Genomic DNA, 19,962 nt, shown 5'->3' on the forward strand with positions numbered 1-19,962 from the left:
ATGGGGGTGTGCAACTTGTTCTGTTCTTAGTTCCTATACAGCGACAGTATCCTTCAGCTGCAGATCCTAGTGTCCATTCTTTACTTTATTGAGAACTTGGCTACATAATGATACAACTGAGTAAGAGATGATCATTAATATGAATATTAATTTTTTTTTAAATCCTCCGACAAACCTGCCACTGAATTCAATTTTACAGCCAGCAGCAGAAAATCATGAGAACGCCAATACTCCTCTGTTAATGCATGCATAAACCTTTAAATACACATGGCTGAAGGTCCTCCCACAAAACGTCCAAAGCTTCCTGTCCAGTAAAACTCTTCACTCACTCTGAGCACTGATGCAGTCTTTCTTGTGAATGTGCTGGTGTTTTTTGAGAGAACTGAGTCTTGTAAAACTCTTCCCACATTCCGAGCAGTAATACGGTTTGCCAGTATGGAGGTGTAGGTGTGATTTAAGATTACTGAGCTGCGTAAAGCCTTTACCACACTCAGAACAGGAATATGGTTTCTCTCCTGTGTGAATGCGCTGATGTTCTTTCAGAGAAATCTGTTGATTAAAACTCCTTCCACAGTCTGAGCATTGATAAGGTTTCTCTCCAGTGTGAATGCGCTGGTGTGGTTGGAGATGACTCAGTCTTGTAAAATTCATCCCACACACTACACAATGATATGGTTTCTGTCCTGTGTGAATATACTGGTGTTCTCTGAAAGAACTCTCATGAGTAAAGCTCTTTCCACACTCTGAACAGGCATATGGTTTCTCTCCTGTGTGAAGGCGTTTGTGTCGGTGAAGGTTGTTGATCTGAGTAAAGCTCTTTCCACACTCTGAACAGGAATATGGTTTCTCTCCTGTGTGAACACGCTGGTGATATACGAACGAACTTTTTTGAGTAAAGCTCTTCCCACACTCTGAACAAAAATAGGGTTTCTCTCCAGTGTGAATGCGCTGGTGTGACTTAAGGTTACCGAACTGAATAAAACATTTCCCACACTCTGAACAGGAAAACGGTTTCTCTCCTGTGTGAATGTGCTGGTGCGCTAGAAGATTCCTCTGCAGAGTGAAACTCTTTCCACAGTCTGAGCACTGATGCAGTTTCTCCCCTGTGTGAATGCGCTGGTGTATTTTAAGAGTACTCTGATAACTAAAACTTTTCCCACAGTCTGAGCAGACATATGTTTTCCCTTTGTCAGTACTTTCCCGTGTTTGTCTGCTAGATGTATTAGCGTGAACAGCCGGGGATGTTTCTTGAGAACTGGAGCTTGTGCACACTGTATCTTCACATTTAACATTTCCTGATTTCAACATTGTGATGTATTCCTCTTGGTGCACCTTGATGTATTCATGGAAACTAGGTAAACTCTATTGGAGACTAGGAGCAGGAGTTACGTTATTCTTTTCTGGAACAAAAAAAGAAAAAAAAATCAAGGGAGTGTGTAATTAGTGTAAGGACATTTGTTACGCTTATATGTTTTTTATTTATTCATTTTACACAACTGCAACATCCCTTATCAGGGTGCTTGTGGGAATCAGGAATCTTTGGACATTTTCCCAAAGCCAAACGACCTTTATGTTTTGAAAACAGCACGCAAAGGAAACCCAAACACACATAATGAGAACACTGACAACGTTATGTGTAAGATAATGACACCTAGGAGCGAGGTCTGAACAACAGGAAGTTGTCCTGGACTCATGATCTAATGCAAAATAATAATAATAAAAAACTGTTGTTTTCTTAAATCCACATCATGAGCTCAGACAAAGTTATCCTACATTTCACATCTTCCTTTTCACAGAGAGACAATTTGTACCCAAGTTTCTGCGAGAGTGTGTCACAAAACGAGTGTAAACAGTGTGTGACAAGTCTTACACAGCGTTTACCTTCAATTAAACACGTCCTGAATCATATCCAACAGTTCTCCCTCTGCATCTCCCTTATACACAGTCTGCGCTCCCCCGCAATACGATTGGCTGAAAGGTCGGAAGAGCCGCACTCTGATTGGCCAGTCGCTCTTGAGACGCGGTCCTTGTTACCATAGCAGAGTTTCCACTGGAGAACAGAAGGCAGCAGTTACACTACACTGCGGCTCCAGCAAACTATATTTTAAAGGAGCAGCCGCCATTTTATACAGCTTCTCTCTACGAAAAATATTCAGCCTAACAATGACCTGATTGTACATCTTTGTTATTATTTATCTTAGAGCCAGCTTTGCTGAAATAACTATGGACTTCACATCATATGCAAGTCACACATACCATGGTCTGATGCACTGCCATACAATAAGAAATGTAGGCTTTTGCATCTATCACTTTTGATAGTTATTATGACAACAAACTGGACTCCTCTGACTACAGCACTTTTCTACTCTTTTTGACCCATCTGAGATGAGCTTGGGACCAAAGAATTTGATAGGGGTTTTTCACAGAACTCGTATATACGATTTCTCCTTGTGTATTACTACATCAGGTTGCATTTCGTGATGTTAATCTCTTGATGTGTTAAACTGAACTGAAATGACATTTAAGAAGCTCATTTAAATTAGAAATCCGTGATTATGACAGGAACAGACTACATTTTAATAGGGAAAGCTTTTAATGTTACTAAACACAATAAATTTTACATTTTGCAAACCAGAAGGAATATATACATGATAAAGGAACAGAGCACTGGGAATCAGTCATTTTCTCAGGAATATTTACATTTTATTATTAAAATCTGATTGATAAATTGTGCTGTATGTAATATAGGTCCAGCCACATACTCATTTAATAAATATACTGAACAACCCATTTACCAACTGGTTTTGTGGCTTCAAAAAATGTGAAGGTAAACAAATAAGTTGTACAGATGAATTTACCAGAAAGGTATTATCAGATGTGTCTAGTGACTTAGTGAAGATTTTATAGACAGACAAGACGACTTTTGGTTTTGTTGAAACAGAAATATAAAGGCTTGGAATGCCTCCACACAAATAGGACATTAATATAAATGATCTCAACAACTATCAACATGTTTATGTTTAAGCATTCAGTAAAACAGCATTAGGTTAAGCCCAGATTGGCTGTAATTCCTGGGGAATGGCATTTAAATTGTAATGATGCACACCGCTGAAGAAGCACAAGTGTGCCCCATTCTGCTCTCAATTCTCCGACCCCTTAAACACTTGGGCCCCTTTAGCACAGCCTTAGACAATGTCATCAAACATCAATAAACACATTTCAAGGAAGGCCTAGGGCAAGCATTGGGACAGGGGCAGAGTTTCTCTCCAGTGTGAATGTTCTGATGGTCTTTCAGAGAACTCATTCTCCTAAAATTCATCCCACACTCTGAACAGTAAAATGGTTTCTCTCCTGTGTGAATGCTCTGGTGTTCTTTGAGATAGCTCTGCTTTGTAAAAGTCTTTCCACACTCTGAACAGGAATACGGTCTCTCTCCAGTGTGAATAACTTGGTGGTGTCTGAGGGCCGTCTGCTGAGTATAGCTCTTCCCACACTCTGTGCATGAATATGGTTTCTCTCCTGTGTGAACACTCTTGTGTCCCTTGAGATAGCTCAGTCTCATAAAACTCTTCCCGCACTCTGAACAGGTATATGGTTTCTCTCCAGTGTGAACGCGCTGGTGTTCTTTAAAATAACTCTGGTGAGTAAAACTCTTTCCACACTCTTCACAGGAATATGGTTTCTCTCCAGTGTGAATGCGTTGGTGATAACGGAAAGAACTTTGATGAATAAAACGCTTCCCACATTCTGAGCAGGAATATGGTTTCTCTCCCGTATGAAGGCGTTGATGTGTGTAAAGATTGCTTAATAGAGTAAAACTCTTCCCACACTCTTCACAGGAATATGGTTTCTCTCCTGTGTGAATGCGCCTGTGTTCTTTGAGAGAGCTCTGTCGATTAAAACTCTTTCCACAGTCGGAGCAGTCAAACATTTTCACTTTGTCTGTACATTTCTGTGATTGTTCTCCAGATGTAATATTGTCAGGATGAACTGATGATGTTTCCTGAGAAATGGAGATGTCACAAACTGTATCCTCACATTTAATCTCTCCTGATTTCAGCATTGTAAAATATTCCTCTTGGTGACGTTTCTTTGTGTATTTGTTGAAGTAGAACTCTTAGGACCGCAGGAGCAGGAAAAGACCGGCAAAGCAATGCAGATATTTTCTGGAAAAAAAGGTCAAGAGAAAAGAAAGTCAGCAAGTCTGAAGCAGATTTATGTTCATATCTAACATGGCTCTGTAATGGATCACAGGCAACCATATTCTATGCTTTGTCTTTTGCACACATTGAGAATGTGGCCTTATGTTGAGTACACCACAAGACTTTTAAGGTGGGACTGTTCATTTTGGACCTTTTACAGCATCCCATTTAAACTCAAACTTTATGGAGACTAAAAAAAATGTCAGTCACATACTTACTGGTTGGGAATAATAAACTACACAAAAACAAACATCTGTACAAACATCAGTATGAGCTCCTTGCCCAATACCTGACCTTCCCTCCAACTGTCAACTCAGACTGCAACAGAATCTGCAGACTACAAGAACAGACATATGGTGTTAAAATCTGGCTAAAATCACATAGTGTAACCCTGGCTTCAACACCAAGTGGACTCCTAATCTAAACCTTAATAAAAGACTCATCTGAGGAAGAAACAATTGTTACGTTTTCTTGGTTTATAGAAATACCCACTTAAAGACCCAATTAAAATCTCCTTTCATATCCAAATATATGGATAAAGATAAAAGGCAACAATGAATCACATACATTACAAACATCAGTCAGGACTTAATTCTCATGCCATTACAGCAGCAGTACTAGTAAAGTACCTGTATTCTTACAATTTTATTAATACTCCCTTACATTTTCTCGTTTAATACCTGATAACTTTGTCATTTTAGAGCTTCGCAATTCAGGAATAGCTTATATAAGCATTTATTTTATGCAGCCAAGCTATAAACATGCCACTTTCCTCGTCAACATCTAATCATTATTTACCCGTAGTACATAAGTAGGCGTCAGGATTTCTGTGAATATCACAATACAAATCCTGAATTATCTCCTGAACTGAATGTTGAACAAGCTCCTACATTTCACATCTTCCTTCCATTTCTGTGAGACACAATGTTAACACTACGACAAGTTTTACACAGGTCCTTACCTTCAGTAAAACGCGTCCTACATTTTTTTCTTTCCTTCTGCTTCTTCCTCACGGTCCGTAAACAAGCCCCGCCCCCTGTACCACGATTGGCTGGAAGGTCATATAAGCTGCACTCCGATTGGCCACTTGCTGTTGAGTCGTGCCCCTAGTTACCATTGCGAGTTAGACTGCACTGCTAATCAAGCAAACTATACTTTAAAGGAACAGCGCCGGTTTAAACGTTAAAGGCTGTGTTTCAAATGTTCACTTTAAAAAAAACAAACAAACAATAAAGGAACATATTTAAAAATACATATTCTTACATTTACAGTTCGGAAACATAAAAGAAAAACAATATTTATCAGCAGGACTTACACAGAAATAAGTATAAATTACTCTAAATTATAAATTACTCTTAATCATAATTTTTCCTGTCCTAATATGGAAAATTATGTACAATATATTCAGATTTTCACTTGCCCTTGCACTAATGATTAAGAAGAAAAATTTGCAAAAATTTGAGGATGAACAACATATGAGTAACAACAATAATACAATACTTCTTACAAAAATAAAACTTAAAAACTACAATTATTGACTAACACAGTTACATGTGATATAATAACAGACAATATACTGAAATAAAGAGAAATACATCTTGTGATGTAGATCATTTATTTTATATGTGTGTGTGTGTGTGTATAATTTTCATTGCACAAATATTTTGTCACTTTTAGGATCATTGTTATAAGATGAAAAGAAGGGAAATGAAGTCAAATTTAAAACATGCCAGCGAAACAAAGGAGAACTGGTTTTGTTTTTGGAAAAACCCCTCGTTTCCATAGTGAAAACATAACGACAACTGCAGATTATACACTTCAGTCCTTGGAAGAAATGTCCTTAATGTGGTAGGCCCACCTGGGGGACCTGGATAAAAAAAACTGCCTTTGTTTGAATAATATTCTTCCTCTCCTTTCCTGTTTGATAAAAATGGGCATTTTATTTAAACATACATTTAAAACATCAACACATTTTAATTTAAAAAGTCTTCGTACCTGACTTCATCACATATCTATCTGATAACAGTAACTAAGGGTCAGCGAATTTTTTTATGACCATCATAAAGTCTTTCGCTCTTTCTTAATCCATGAATACATCGTACAGTACATGACTAAAGGTTGTCCCACACTCTCTCCAGTGGATCTCCTTCTGTTCTGGGTGGATGCTTTCATGTTCTGGGATCTCTTTACACTGAGCACTGATAAGGTTTCTCTCCTGTGTGAACGCTGTGATGGTCTTTGAGAGAACGCAGTCTCCTGAAACTCTTCCCACACTCTGTACACGAATACGGTCTCTCTCCGGTGTGAACTAGTCGGTGGTTTTTGAGAGCAATCTGCTGAGTATAACTTTTCCCACACTGTGAACAGGCATACGGTCTCTCTCCTGTGTGAACGGTCATGTGTCCCTTGAGATAGCTCAGTCTCCTAAAACTCTTCCCGCACTCTGAACAGGAATATGGTTTCTCTCCTGTGTGAATGCGCTGGTGTTCTTTAAAACAGCTCTGGTGCGTATAACTCTTCCCACACTCGGAACAGGAATATGGTTTCTCTCCAGTGTGAATGCGCTGGTGATAATTAAAAGAGCTCAGGTGAATAAAACACCTCCCACACTCTGGACAGGAATACTGTTTCTCTCCCGTGTGAAGGCGCTGGTGTTTGTAAAAGTTACCTAACAAAGCAAAACTCTTCCCACACTCTGAACAGGAATATGGTTTCTCTCCTGTGTGACTGCGCTGGTGTTCTTTGAGGGAAAACTGTCTTTTAAAACTCTTTCCACAGTCTGTGCAGTGATGTGTTTTCCCTGTGTCTGTACATTTCTGTGTTTGATCCCCAGACGTATTCACAGGGGACGTGACCGAGGATGTTTCCTGAGAACTGGAGCTGTCGCTGATTGAATCCTCACATTTAATCTCAACTGATTTCAACATTGTGAAATATTCCTCGTGAAGACGTTTCTTCGTGTATTTCTTGTTGAAGTGATGTAGAACCGTCTTGGACACTAGGAGCAGAAACACACTTGAAAAGTAACGTTAATTCTTTCTGCAAATGAAAAAAGGAAATGGAGAATAAAAAGTAAAGCGAGTCTGAAGCTGGTGTATGTTCAAAGTTTAAATTAAATACTCATCTGAGCAAAACCCACTTGTTAAATTTGGATTTTCTTGGTTTGTAGAAATTTCCACCACAGAGAACTTTCAAATCTAAATAACTGCAGAAAGCTATAATGAGACAGTTAAATTTGCACTGGCATAAAAATCACATGAATAAAAACCAATAATTTAAGCCTGCTTATGACCTACTAGTATACCACAAACATCTTAGAAATGTATCATTCATTTTTATCAGCAGCCAAGCTACAAACGTCCCACTTACCTTATCAAAATCTAACTTTTATTTGCATGAGATTTCTCTTTTGAATAAAATTAGTGAATATACAAATCCTGAATTATCTTCTGAGCTCCGTGTGGTACGAGCTCCTATCTTCCTTTTCACAGGGAGAATATTTCTGTCCCCGTCTGAGAGTGAGTTACACCTACAGTGTCAACGGTGTGAAAAACCTTACATAGCTTTGTACGTTCAGTAACGTCCTGGTTTTACCTTCAATAAATAGCGCTCCCTCAGACACTGTCCGCGCTCCGACAAGCCCCGCCCCTTACGTCACAGGCGCTGACAGGAGCTACACTCTGATTGGCTAGTTACTGTTGAGAGGCGCTCTGTTAACGTAGCGAGTTAGAGTGCACCGCTGCTCGAACACACTGCACTTTAAAGGAACAGGCGCCATTTACAAAGGGCTCTGCAGCACTTCTTCATTATCACATTAATAGATACACAGACCAAAAAATAAAAGCACACGAGAAGATTAACACCCAAACAAACAAATACATACACAGCATTCCTTGAATGTATTGCACCATATTCGGAATTATTTTTATTTATTTATATTTTATGATTGTGGAGAATGGTAGTATAACATTCAATCCACATGGTAGCTGTACACCAGGATGGCCGAGAGGTTAAGACGTTGGACTTAAGATCTAATGGGTGAATACTCACGTAGGTTCAAACCCCTCTCCTGGTATCTGTGTCCTTTAAGTGGATTAAGCAGAGAAACAAAACATTTATGAATATACAGAAAAGCTGCTAGAAGAAAACAGTCCAAAAACTTGGCCAAATATTGAAAACCCTCACAACATTAAAGGCATGGTACACAATTTCAGTCCAATGAAAATATTTTTGTGAATTTCAGTTGGTTCACTCTATCTATTGTTATGTGATCTGAAAGAAATCTGGTGTATGTACGCAGTCCTTTATTGTCAAAATTCTGGATTATGTATTTTTCAGCAAATGACACTAAAGCACCGTGGAATATGTGTATGCCCACAGTACACTGGCCCTTATCTACACCTTATCTACAGGCCCTTATCTTTTGTCATTGTCCAGTATAAATGGTGACTCACTCAGGCAGACCAGGATGGCCGAGTGGTTAAGGCGTTGGACTTAAGATCCAATGGGTGAATGCCCACGTGGGTTCGAACCCCACTCCTGGTAACTGTGTCCTTTAATTGGATGAAGCAAAGGAGCAAGACCTTTATCGACGGGAAAGCTGCTAGAAAAAAAAAATACAGGAACATGCACAGAACAAAAAGACACAAAAGGCCAAAAACTCCCAACATTAAAGCTGATTTGTACAATTTCAATGGTTTTAGTGAAATTCAGTTGGTTCACTAGATCTATCATGTGATCTGAAAAAAAGTGTGGTGTATGTACTGAGCCCTTGCTCTGTAAATGGGAAACAATTGGATTTGAACCAAGAAACAACACTAATGTAATGTTTGTCCCCTGTTTACAACATTCCCAAAATGACCTGCTAATTCTGTTTGTTTGTGTGTTTTTTTTGTCATTGCCCAATGATTGTTTTTGGTCATTGTCCAGCACACTTACGTAAAAGCTGACTGCAATAGTCAGACCAGGAAGGCAGAGTGGTTAAGGCTCTTAACCACTGGAACCATTGAAGAACCATTGGACTTTAGATCCATTGGATGTCTGCCCACATGGGTTCAAACTCCATTCCTGGTGAAAATGGCATTTAAGTAGATACTTACTTTCATTTGTGTTGCAGCAATTAGTGCTTTTTCCATCTGCCTTGTTTCCTTGCCAAGTGCCACTACATTTTCATAAGCTATGGATAAGTAATAGTTTCACCAAACAATGTAGTGTTAAGATCATCTGAGATTAGAACTACAACATACTGCATGTGAAATCGACTTAAGACCCAATAGACACATGCCCCTGTGGGTTCAAACCCTACTCCTGGTAACTGTGTACTTTAAGTGGACAAAGCAAAGAAGACATTTATCTATAGATCATACTGCAAAAAGAAAAAGACAAAACTGGAAATTACATACACACAAATACAGAAACAAGCACACACCAAACAAAAGAACAAACATGGTCAAAAACTGACCATTCAAGATTAAAGGCATGGTACAAAATTTGAATCCAATAAACTTTTTGATTCACTAGATCAATCTGAAAGACGGTTCTGAAAGAAGTCTGTGGTATATACTCAGCCCTGTCTCTGTAAATGGGAAACAATTGGATTTGGACCAAGAAACAACACTAATGCAGAGTTTGACCGAGCACTGTGTTTGTCCCCGTGATGAGGGAAGGTGTTTTAGGTAGGGGGTGCTGCAGTTTCCACCAGCATATAAATTTTTTCACATACAGAGTGACGTCACATTAAAAGCCACATTTTCACTTAATTTGCTCATTCTTCTAGCTACAAAATAAGAAAATTTAGGACCACTTTTTAAAAAAAATAAAATAAGGCATTAAAATAGAAAATAAATAAATAAAAATATTAATAATAAGAATAAATTGAAGGTAAATTCTCTTATTCATTTTTGCCATTGTGCAGAATGGTAGCATAAAACCCACTCCTAGTAACTGTGTCCTTTCAGTGGATGAAGCAAAGAAACAAGGCATTTATGAATATACAGAAAAGCTGCTAGAAGAAAACAATCCTTACAAGAAAATACAGAAACTTTCATGCGAACTTGGCCAAATATTGAAAATCCTCACAACATTAAAGGCATGTTCCACAATTTAAATCCAATGAACACTTTTTGTGCATTTCAGTTGGTTCACTGTGATCTGAAAAAAGTCTGGTGTATGTACTCAGTCCTTTATTGTCAAAATTCTGGATTATGTATATTTCAGCAAATGACACTAAAGCACCATGGAATATTTATATGCTCACAGTACACATTGCCCCTTATCTACAGCACTCCTTCAATGGTTTGCCCAATTATGGCTTTTGTCATTGTCCAGTATAAATGTTGACCCCATCAGTCAGACCAGGATGGCCGAGTGGTTAAGGTGTTGGACTTAAGATCCAATGGGTGAATGCCCACGTGGGTTCGAACCCCACTCCTGGTAAGTGTGTCCTTTAAGTGGATGCTGAGTTTCTAACACTTGCTTTGGAGTTTCATTTGTGTTGCTGCAATTACTGCTGTTTCCATCTGCCTTGTGAATGTTGTATGAGCGTCTTAAAGGTAAAGCAATTTTAGGTGGTAGACAGGTTATGTACCATGTAAAATACATTTGTTAAGATAATCTGGGAATTTACCTTAATCAGAATGTTGGACTTTAATGAGTATATGCCATTTGACTGGCCAAAAAATCTGAAGAACTGTCCCAGGGACTGAATCAGTGTTGATGTGAGTAGTTTTTATTTTATTTTATTTTTTTTGTTGTTGAATATTATTTGATGTGTTCTTAAGTAGGATCCTAAGATCCTACTGCTCTTTTTGGGAGCATCAAGGGCCACTACATTTTCATAAGCTATGGCTTAGTAATAGTTTCCTCAAACAATGTAGTGTTAAGATCATCTGAGATTTGAACTACAACATACTGCACGTGAATTTTCAGTTAATTTACTCATTCCTCTAGCTACAAAATAAGAGTATATACCCCTTTTTTAAAAAATAAAATAAGACATTAAAATAGAAAATAAATAAATAAATAAATAGAAATATTAATAATAATAATAAATTGAAGGTAAATTCATTTTTTCCATTGTGCAGAATGGTAGCATAAAACACACTTCGCAGGACCACACCAGGATGGCCGAGTGGTTAAGGCGTTGGACTTAAGATCCAATGGGTGTATTCCCACGTGGGTTCGAACCCCACTCCTGGTAACTGTCATTTAAGTGAATGAAGCAAAGAAACAAGACCTTTATCTATGACTATACAGAAAAGCTGCTAGAAGAAAACAGTCCTTACAAGAAATTACAGCTGTGGAAAATACAATACTTTCACACAAAACACAAACTTGGTCAAATATTGTAAACACTCACAACATTAAAGGCATGGTACACAATTTCCGTCCAATGAAGATTTTTTTGTGAATTTCAGTTGTTTCACTCCATCTAGCCTAGTCCTTTGATTTTATGTATCTCTTTAATTAGTCTGCTTTAATTAGCTTTGTTTCTAACTGTTGTCTTGCTTTGATTTTCTTATGTACGGTGACCTTGAGAGTCTTGAAAGGCGCCAAAAATAAAATGTATTATTATACATATATATAATTAGAATATATAATTATATAATTATAATATATGTATTATATATATATATATATATATATATATATATATATATATATATATATATATATATATATCATCATCATATATAATAATTATTATTTTACTCCATTTGTACTGGGATTGACTCCTTCTCCACCAGTTACATAGTGCAGTTTCTTCAGTGCTGAGTCCAGTGTAGCAAAAACAGAAGACCCCTATTACAATTCAAATTGTAATACAATTCATGGTGCATCAAACTAATGTTGCTGCTGTAATTGTTTGTTTAATGTATTACAAGTAAACCTTACCTCACGAGATCAAGAAAACTACGCACAGGCATCAAAAGCAGCTCACAGAATATGCCATAAACAAAAATAAATTTTCATAAAGGAAAGTGAGGAATGTGGCACAGGGTAAGATCCTACTGCACTCAAATTATGGACAAAAACATGTCTTTTCATGAGAAAATTCGAAGAGAAATATCTCAAATAAGCAGCGGTTCCTGTTTAACTTTTTATTGAAACATTAACAAAAGTTGATTCTCTGACATATTTTTTGTCGTTTAGTGAGAAATTTCACAAAGCATCATGTTTTCATTGAATTGCATCCTTCTTCTTTATTGCAGCTGCAATATCCTTTTCCTAACAAAAAAAAAGATATTATAATTAATATTGTTTATTTATTCATTCATAATTTCACTTCAGAAACCACACACTGCTAGACACACACAACTGTGTAGATAAACACAACTGCTACATCACATTGATGGGGACAGGGGTGGACATACGACCAAAAAAGAACATGATTCTATTATTTAGTCTTTGTTTTGAACTCACCTCTGCGAGCTCTTTAATGGCAGTGTCCAGTTCACTCCTCAGCTCGTTGCTAACGGTGAGATCAGAGCAAACTGACCACTCGCCTTTAAGGAATCTAACAGGCACTGAAACAACCAGCCCTGCTGGAACGCCAAAGTCTCCTGAACGGTCAGAGCAGTGGACAGCAGTGTTAATGTTATATGCACGATTTCCAGTTCTGAAGTTAACACGCATTTTACGGCATTAGGATTGATTAACCAATACGTTTTACAGTTCCTAACTACTGAATACACAATATGGCCAACAGCTGGCATACATCTACTCATTTATCCTTTCTTCTGAAATTGGATAAAATTCAATTAGCTGCAGTTACAGCTTCTGATCTTCTGGGAAATCTTTGCACTTGATTTTGCACTTTTCTGTGAAGATTCAATTGCCTTCAGCCACAAGAGCAACTAGAGCAAGGTTCAGTGGGTACGTGGCCTACTGCTGGTAGTTTTATCCTTTATGCAAACAAACGTCCTGGTATTGATTTCAGCCATCAACCTCATTAATGAGATCAATTGCTGAGGTTTAATGATTAGTCTGGTTCATCACTCTGGTTCAGCTGAAATTAACAGGACACTCCTCCACACCTTAGAAAGCATCCGAAGCAGAGAGGTGCTTAATATCCCACATTAGGCATGGTGAGCGTTCCTGCATAGACTCTTAAAAATTGTTCTGTACAGAACCACGAACACTTAAAGACCCCTTTGCATGATTAAAGTGTTCTTTGCATTGTGAAAGCCTTCTTCATATTCATGGGGAAATGTGCTAATGCTTCTGTATTGTATCTTGTATTGTCATGATGTTAAGCTTGTTACAATAGAGGAACAGTTCACGCTGCCATGCAGAACCCCGTTCTAAAAGGTGCTAAACAGACCCATATATAGCACACTCTTTATCAATGTGAAGAACCATTTCAGGATGCAAAGAACCCTTTAATCATGCAAATGGTTCTTCAAGCGTTCAGGGTTCTACATAGCACTATTTTCTTGAATAAAACCCTTGTAGAACCATAATTTTTAAGTGTGTATTCATGTTTTAAATTTGAACATATATGTCTAACCAGGAAAGACATGTTACTTGTTATAGGAGTGGATGGCATGTCTAATTATCAAAGTATAATAATCACTGTATACAAATTACTGAACCAGTTTTCTGCCCAATGGTGGTCTCCTTGTGCAGAGCTCATACTGGAAGATAGCGTCCACTTACATCCTGTCTTGTGCATTCTATATTTCTGGCTCCATTGAATAAACATTCACAGCAGAGCCTGGCCTTTAGGTTTAATCCTATAGTATATAAGGACTCCCACAAGCACTGTATCACACCAGGATGGCCGAGTGGTTAAGGCGTTGGACTTAAGATCCAATGGGCACATGCCCTCGTGGGTTCGAACCCCACTCCTGGTAATTGTGTTCTTTAAGTGGATGATGTAGAGAAGCCAAGGCCCTTATTATTACATGAATACACTCTCATCTACCAGGTGAAATGTGTTTGTAGCTGTATATTAGATTTAGTGTTACCTTTACTGACTACGCCCAATGAGTACACCTCTTCAGGAGAGGAACTGTTCTTCCAAGCATCCAGAACTGTGAGGATGCCATTGGCTGCTGAAATAGCTGCAGTCTTTTTGGTTTTCAGGGAAATGTCTTTCCTTCGAGTGCCAACCAAGCTCAGGAAGTCATTCGTCAACCATGTTCTTCAAAGGGGAAATACGATGAGTTAACTGAATGATAACGGAGACATGTTGAACGTTGTTTGTTGTCAGTCCGTGTGTCTAAAATACCAGCAACCCAAGGGTTGTAGGTTTACGTCTTAGCTAAATCCAGTGGTGGACAAAGTACACAAACCATCTACTTGAGTAAAAGTACAAAAGTGTTTACTTTGAAATGTACTTAATATTGAAAGCAAAGTACCATGACGTGCTATGGCTCTAATGTAATTTTATCATTTTTGTAACATGACTCTTGCTTGTGCAGTTATTTATCTTACCTGTCATAAATGATTTCTGAGATTTGCTGAGAGAAACCTGTTGGTCCCCAGATTGCTCCTTTATATCTGAAAACCTTCGCCCTCTGCAGGTCGATGTGGTAACTGCCACTAATATTGCCCCAAACAGTGATACTCGTCACATCTAGAAAATTTGTGAAAACATGCTTCTGATCAAGAGAGAAATAATTTTTGTTTACAGCAATTTAGTAATTCCCAGAGAGATAATTAATTGTTTGTAATTACATTAGACTGGTTTCCAGTGTGAACCAACTGGAGAGCAGCAAATGAGGAGGAAACATCCTGAACATTTTATAAAAAGTGCTTTTTTCATTCAAATCATGAACGCCACCTTTAATGCAAACTAATGTTAACAGGGTTGCGTTTGTTGGCCCATAGCTCTGTGTTGACATCAACAGGATTGTAGCGAGATGGCTTAAGGATATAAGAATTATGCAAACTAAGATAAATAACATGTCAAATGCTAGTTTTGGCCGATAATATCCCACAAATCTCATGTTTCAAAAACTATCAAATCACATGCCTGGTCGTCTTACCTGAGGTCTTCACTCCTAATTTTTCTGCAACCTGAGCCCTTGCCTCATACTCCAACTGTGTTGCCATGGCGACAAAATGACAAGGGTTGATTGATGGTGCATTCTCAATCAACACTGAGCACTTCAGGTTCACGTAGGTGTCTCCAGCCACCATCACTCTTACGTCCTTCTCCGCATTGGCCTCAATGAGGCGTCCGTAACTACAAAAACGTTCTGCTACCCAGTTCACCATGTGCTCCTTTTCATCCTGCTGATCTCTTTCCAGGTTCGACTGCCACTCGTCCAGAAAAATTATGAGGTCGGCTGACTGGAAGGCCGAGGTCAGGTCAGAATGAACGGTGACATGGTGGAGCCGAGTTAGGGCCAGGTCCTCGGCCTCCATTTTAAGACCCAACAGAGATTCTTCACTGCCGTCCATGTCTAAAAGGTGGAGACTAATGGTGGGCACATCCCTGAAGACACCTGCACTGAACAACAGGGGAATGAGGCTGTAGCCAGTGGGGTTTAGAGCACTGTAAAAGCAGGTAAGAGAGATAGATAAAAAAGTATTAGCATAACAATCTTCACTTCAGTAGAAAAGCTAGAAATGTCCAGACATTAGTGAACATCTGCTCACCCAAAAGGTCTTCTAAAATCAGTGGTATTTATATGGCGTTTGTCCTTCTTAGAGTAGATGTTGAAATACTGCTGCGCTGTGTTATCATTCACTTTAGTTTTATGGTAGATTTATTTGTTACATAATTTTTACACAAAATCTATCTTGTTATTATTATTATGTATTAAGTTTGAAACTGTTTTCTCATTTCACCAAGAATCGTTATCACAAAAATACCCAAAAATATTGTGATATTTTCATAGGACCATATCGTCCCATCCCTACTCCATCTCGTCCAAAATGTATTGGATATGCAGTTACCGTGGAGAATGCAGCTCCACTGCTCCACAGCCCAAGGCTGGGGGTCTTTTTACCCCTAGAGAGAGTTGTGTGGTGTGTTTGGACACAGGTTATTGTAGCTATAACACAGCATTTCATTCTGACCCACTGATCCAGATGTGAAAAACTCTGAGGGAGTTGTGTCTGCGCTCCTCCTCCTCCATCAGCTGCTCAGTTTCCTGCAGATTCTCGGCTGCAATCTTCACCATCAACTCAGTCTCCATGTCAGAGGTGATTCCATAGTATCCCTGAGAAACAGCCGTTACACAGAAGGAAACACTCCAAACAAATGTCTTTAAATATCCTGAAATCTCCTTTGTGACTGTTGAACAAGGATTGGTGAATATAGCCCTTATTAAAGTTAGTAAAGCCACACAATGTCAGTCCATTATTTAAGTTATAGAGAGTTGATTACACTGTAAGATCTATATACACTCACACTGACACACGCACCATGAGATATTGCTTTATTTTTTTCTTTAAAGGCTAAGCACTAGCTCTATGAAAGTGTCAAACAAACAAATACAGTGGAGTTTGAGTTCCTAACTTGTGTTTATTGAGAGTCAGAAAACATGTTATTTCTTACTAATTCAAGGAATAAGGTTTAAAAGACCGTTGGTCCCCCCCCCAAAGGGCGTCTAATAGGCGTCTTGCCTGTGACGTAGATGGTGGACAACAACTCTAGAAGCTGCACTTAATTTAATGCTAAATGAGGAAAAGGTGTGTTGTTTTTGGCTGCAATCATTCAATGTACAGTGGGACATCTGTGAACAAATGGCCCAAAGATCCCAAAATATCCAGAAAATGGACTAAATTTTTTCACTTTAAATGGGCACTTTGGAAAGGACCATCAGGTTTATAGTGTCGGAGGAATTCGAGTTCGACTTCGATCACATTTACAAGAATAACGGTACCTCTACATTTGAGTTTAGCTTATTGCTAGGCTATTGTCATGAATAATGTTGGTTATTTAGCTAGATACTGTCATAACAGTCAGTCATAACGGTGTTTTACCGCGGCGTTGTTCAGCTGTTGTCCACCAGTGACGTCACGGTCGCGTTCGAGAATTTCCGTAGAGAGCTCGGGTTTTTCCGTCAATTTAATAAAATTGTCAGTTTTAAAGAAAATTAAGCTGCTATTTTCATTTTAATTCATACTTATATCTGTCAGTAACTACAATAATGTGGAATATTCACGGAGGTCCATTAAGTGGTGCTTAGCCTTTAATAATCTATCGAATCATGAATACTAGCATCCTATCATATTGGTTTCAGACTGTAATATAATGTGACGTATTAGACATTCAGCACTGACAATAAATCGTCTGCATACCTGTACATACTCAAGAAAGTCATTGAATCCCCCGAGAAGCAGGCCCTTTCCTCCTCGATCGATCAGCTCTCTCCACACTATGGGACTGCGCTCATGTTTCCAGCCGTTTGATGAACAGGTTTCTTGAAGCCAGTCCTGAGATCAAGTTCAGAAGCATCTGGATTTGGACAAGGTTTTGTTATCCGTTTTTCCTTTTAAGCTCCTCCCATTTTATAGGAACCCACAATCACAAGGCTCTTCCAAAATATACATAGATGTAGATTTACATACATTAGAGTTCAGTACGCTTGGAGGAGAACACTAATTGCCCAGTTCTGCCATTTTGTAAGAGACAACCATGTGGGAGAGGAACTGCTAAAGTAGGCCACAGATTGTGTGCACAGTTAAAAAAAAATGAAAGACAACTTGCTAATTAACCCCCTGTCCATGCTATAAATTGACAGAGCATCAGACAACCAGTCCTTTCCCTTGAGAACAGGCGATACATAGCCCTGATTTGGTTGGCAGGTGGCAAGTGACATCACAAGTTTAGATTTTTCTACTTCAGGCAAATAAGGTATGACATGAAGATGTGATGTAACTAAATGGACTGGTTGTGAAAACTCCTCTGAGCAGGGACCCACTTTCCGAGGTCCCAACACTGTACAAACTCAACATCACGTCATGGGCCCCTGAATACCACCATGAGACAAATGTGGGGCATCAAGAGCAACTTGTTGCCTTCAGCTGCGAATGCAAGGTCACACTGGAGAGGGATGACCACAGGGAACATGGAAAAAAAATAATGGTGGAAAATTAAAAAAGGGAGGAAACGGGCATTAAATAAATATATAGATAGATAAATAGACAGACAGAGAGACAGAGGCAGCACATTACACCCGAGCATTTGTACACACCACAATTACTCATAACCGTGACGTCACACTCTCTCTCTCTCACTTTCTCTGTCTCACTCACTCTCTCTCTCTTTCTCTCTCTAACATCTATCTATCTCTGTTTCTGTTTCTCACTATCTCTCTCTCTCTCTCTCTCGCTCTGTCTCTCTCTCTCTCTGTCTTACTCTCCCACTCACTGTCTCTCTCTCTGTGTCGCTGTCTATCTCTCTCTCTCTCCCTCTTTCTCTCTCACTCTATCTCTTTTTCTCTCTCTCACTCTATTTCTCTCTCTCTCTCTCTGTCTCTTTCTCTCTCTCTAACTCTCTCTCTCTCTGTCTCTCTCTCTGTCTCTTTCTCTCTCCCTCTTTCTCTCTCTCTAACTCTCTCTCTCTCTGTCTCTCTCTCTGTCTCTTTCTCTCTCCCTCTTTCTCTCTCTCTCTAACTCTCTCTCTCTCTCTCTGTCTCTTTCTCTCTCCCTCTTTCTCTCTCTCTCTCTCTCTAACTCTCTCTCTCTCTCTCTCTCTCTAACTCTCTCTCTCTCTCCCTCTCTCTCTCACTCTCTCTCTCTCTCACTCTCCCTCTCTCTCTCTCTCTCTCTCTCTCCCTCTCTCTCTCTCTCTAACTCTCTCTCTCTCTCTAACTCTCTCCCTCTCTCTCTAACTCTCTCTCTCTCTCTCTAACTCTCTCTCTCTCTCACTCTCTCTCTCTCTCTCACTCTCTCTCTCTCTCTAACTCTCCCTCTCTCTCCCTCTCTCTCTCTCTCTCTCCCTCTGTGTCTTGTCTCTCCCACTCTCTCTCTCTCCCTCTCTCTCTCTCTCTCTCTCTCTCTCTCTCTCCCTCTCTCTCTCTCTCTCTCTCCCTCTCTCTCTCTCTCTCTCTAACTCTCTCTCCCTCTCTCTCTCTAACTCTCTCTCCCTCTCTCTCTCTCTCTCTCTCTCTAACTCTCTCTCTCTCCCTCTCTCTCTGTCTCTCTCTCTCTCTCTCTCTCTCTCTCTCTCTCTCTCCCTCTCTCTCTCTGGAATAGAGCTCTGGAATATAGTATTAATAATAAAATGGTGGTAGCTGGTTGCTGACTCCGACCTCCCAGTCTTTGGGGTGTACACGGAGTTTGTGGATGTGGAAATCCGCGAGGTTTCTCTCCAGCGAATCAGCGAGAAGCTCAGCTTTAGCGAAGTATGGACAGTCCGCTTTCCCTTCACACAAAAGAACAACAGATCCGCATTAATTTCACCATAAGGAAGAATTAATAGTAGATAAATCCCACGTTACAGCTCAGTGAAATAAAAACACCAGATTCACACCTGCGAGGACAAATTTGGCCATGTTTCTGCAGTTTACAGAAAGTGGTTTATCTGTTGCTAGGCAACCACTCAACGTCCCCTGCCGTTTACTTATTTTTTTTAAATAATTAATATTTCAAATATTTTATTGTACTTTAGCTCACTAAAGTACTTTATTATTTCACACTTTATTGTTTTTAATTATAATTTAGATATTTTTGTTAATCGTTCCAGTTAAAACATGTACTTTATTTCAGCTATATAATTACTTAAGTTTATTATTTAAGATGTAAGTAATAATGTACGATATACTGACTGTATATATTTTTAATTTTATTTAATTTATTT

The 19,962-nt window shown here is 38.9% G+C and overlaps 3 protein-coding genes and 4 non-coding genes across 8 annotated transcripts in view; 4 read left to right on the forward strand and 3 right to left on the reverse strand.

The window, feature by feature from the left end:
- LOC136687403 (zinc finger protein 850-like) overlaps positions 1 to 1,951 on the reverse strand; it is a 59,566-nt gene extending 57,615 nt beyond the window's left edge. Inside the window, exons 1-2 of the mRNA XM_066661788.1 lie at positions 1,882 to 1,951; positions 339 to 1,400 (exon numbers count right to left, since the gene is read on the reverse strand). Coding sequence (XP_066517885.1) covers positions 339 to 1,308 — 970 coding nt within the window. The 5' untranslated portion in view covers positions 1,309 to 1,400; positions 1,882 to 1,951. The remainder of the gene's footprint in view (positions 1 to 338; positions 1,401 to 1,881) is intronic.
- A 3,888-nt stretch (positions 1,952 to 5,839) lies between these two features.
- Positions 5,840 to 7,816, reverse strand: LOC136687402 (zinc finger protein 773-like). Of its 2 annotated transcripts, none has more exons than XM_066661787.1 (2): positions 7,797 to 7,816; positions 5,840 to 7,200 (listed from the first exon to the last, which is right to left on the reverse strand). In XM_066661787.1, the coding sequence occupies exon 2, from the start codon at positions 7,127 to 7,129 to the stop codon at positions 6,389 to 6,391; it is 741 nt and encodes a 246-aa protein (XP_066517884.1). In that variant the 5' UTR covers positions 7,130 to 7,200; positions 7,797 to 7,816; the 3' UTR covers positions 5,840 to 6,388. The 2 variants fall into 2 exon arrangements, with proteins under 2 accessions (XP_066517884.1, XP_066517883.1); XM_066661786.1 differs by lacking the exon at positions 7,797 to 7,816 and adding an exon at positions 7,572 to 7,682 and having other exon boundaries at positions 5,840 to 7,407.
- An 848-nt stretch (positions 7,817 to 8,664) lies between these two features.
- Positions 8,665 to 8,747, forward strand: trnal-uaa (transfer RNA leucine (anticodon UAA)). Its single transcript has one exon. It is a non-coding gene; the product is annotated as a tRNA-Leu (tRNA).
- A 1,807-nt stretch (positions 8,748 to 10,554) lies between these two features.
- On the forward strand, positions 10,555 to 10,637 carry trnal-uaa (transfer RNA leucine (anticodon UAA)). Its single transcript has one exon. It is a non-coding gene; the product is annotated as a tRNA-Leu (tRNA).
- A 680-nt stretch (positions 10,638 to 11,317) lies between these two features.
- Positions 11,318 to 11,400, forward strand: trnal-uaa (transfer RNA leucine (anticodon UAA)). The gene has a single exon. It is a non-coding gene; the product is annotated as a tRNA-Leu (tRNA).
- Positions 11,401 to 12,539: 1,139 nt separating this feature from the next.
- Positions 12,540 to 19,710, reverse strand: mdh1b (malate dehydrogenase 1B, NAD (soluble)). The gene is made up of 8 exons (XM_066656727.1): positions 19,636 to 19,710; positions 19,415 to 19,527; positions 17,460 to 17,594; positions 16,233 to 16,375; positions 15,194 to 15,705; positions 14,640 to 14,781; positions 14,171 to 14,346; positions 12,540 to 12,763 (listed from the first exon to the last, which is right to left on the reverse strand). Exons 1-8 carry the CDS (start codon positions 19,655 to 19,657, stop codon positions 12,540 to 12,542), a joined length of 1,467 nt encoding a protein of 488 aa, XP_066512824.1. The 5' UTR covers positions 19,658 to 19,710.
- trnal-uaa (transfer RNA leucine (anticodon UAA)) lies at positions 13,974 to 14,056 on the forward strand. The gene has a single exon. It is a non-coding gene; the product is annotated as a tRNA-Leu (tRNA).
- Positions 19,711 to 19,962: the final 252 nt, after the last annotated feature.

The sequence above is a fragment of the Hoplias malabaricus genome, chromosome 2 (genome assembly GCF_029633855.1).
Source record: "Hoplias malabaricus isolate fHopMal1 chromosome 2, fHopMal1.hap1, whole genome shotgun sequence".
In the NCBI taxonomy this organism is placed as follows: domain Eukaryota; kingdom Metazoa; phylum Chordata; class Actinopteri; order Characiformes; family Erythrinidae; genus Hoplias; species Hoplias malabaricus.

Excerpts from the sequence above, each read along its gene's own strand:
- LOC136687402 (XM_066661787.1), bottom strand. The coding sequence starts at position 7,129 with ATGTTGAAATCAGTTGAGATTAAATGTGAGGATTCAATCAGCGACAGC.
- mdh1b (XM_066656727.1), bottom strand. The coding sequence starts at position 19,657 with ATGGCCAAATTTGTCCTCGCAG. Across the intron at positions 19,528-19,635 it reads GGCCAAATTTGTCCTCGCAG|GGAAAGCGGACTGTCCATAC; the intron begins GTGTGAATCTGG and ends TTTTGTGTGAAG. Across the intron at positions 15,706-16,232 it reads TTTCACATCTGGATCAGTGG|TGCTCTAAACCCCACTGGCT; the intron begins GTCAGAATGAAA and ends CTGCTTTTACAG.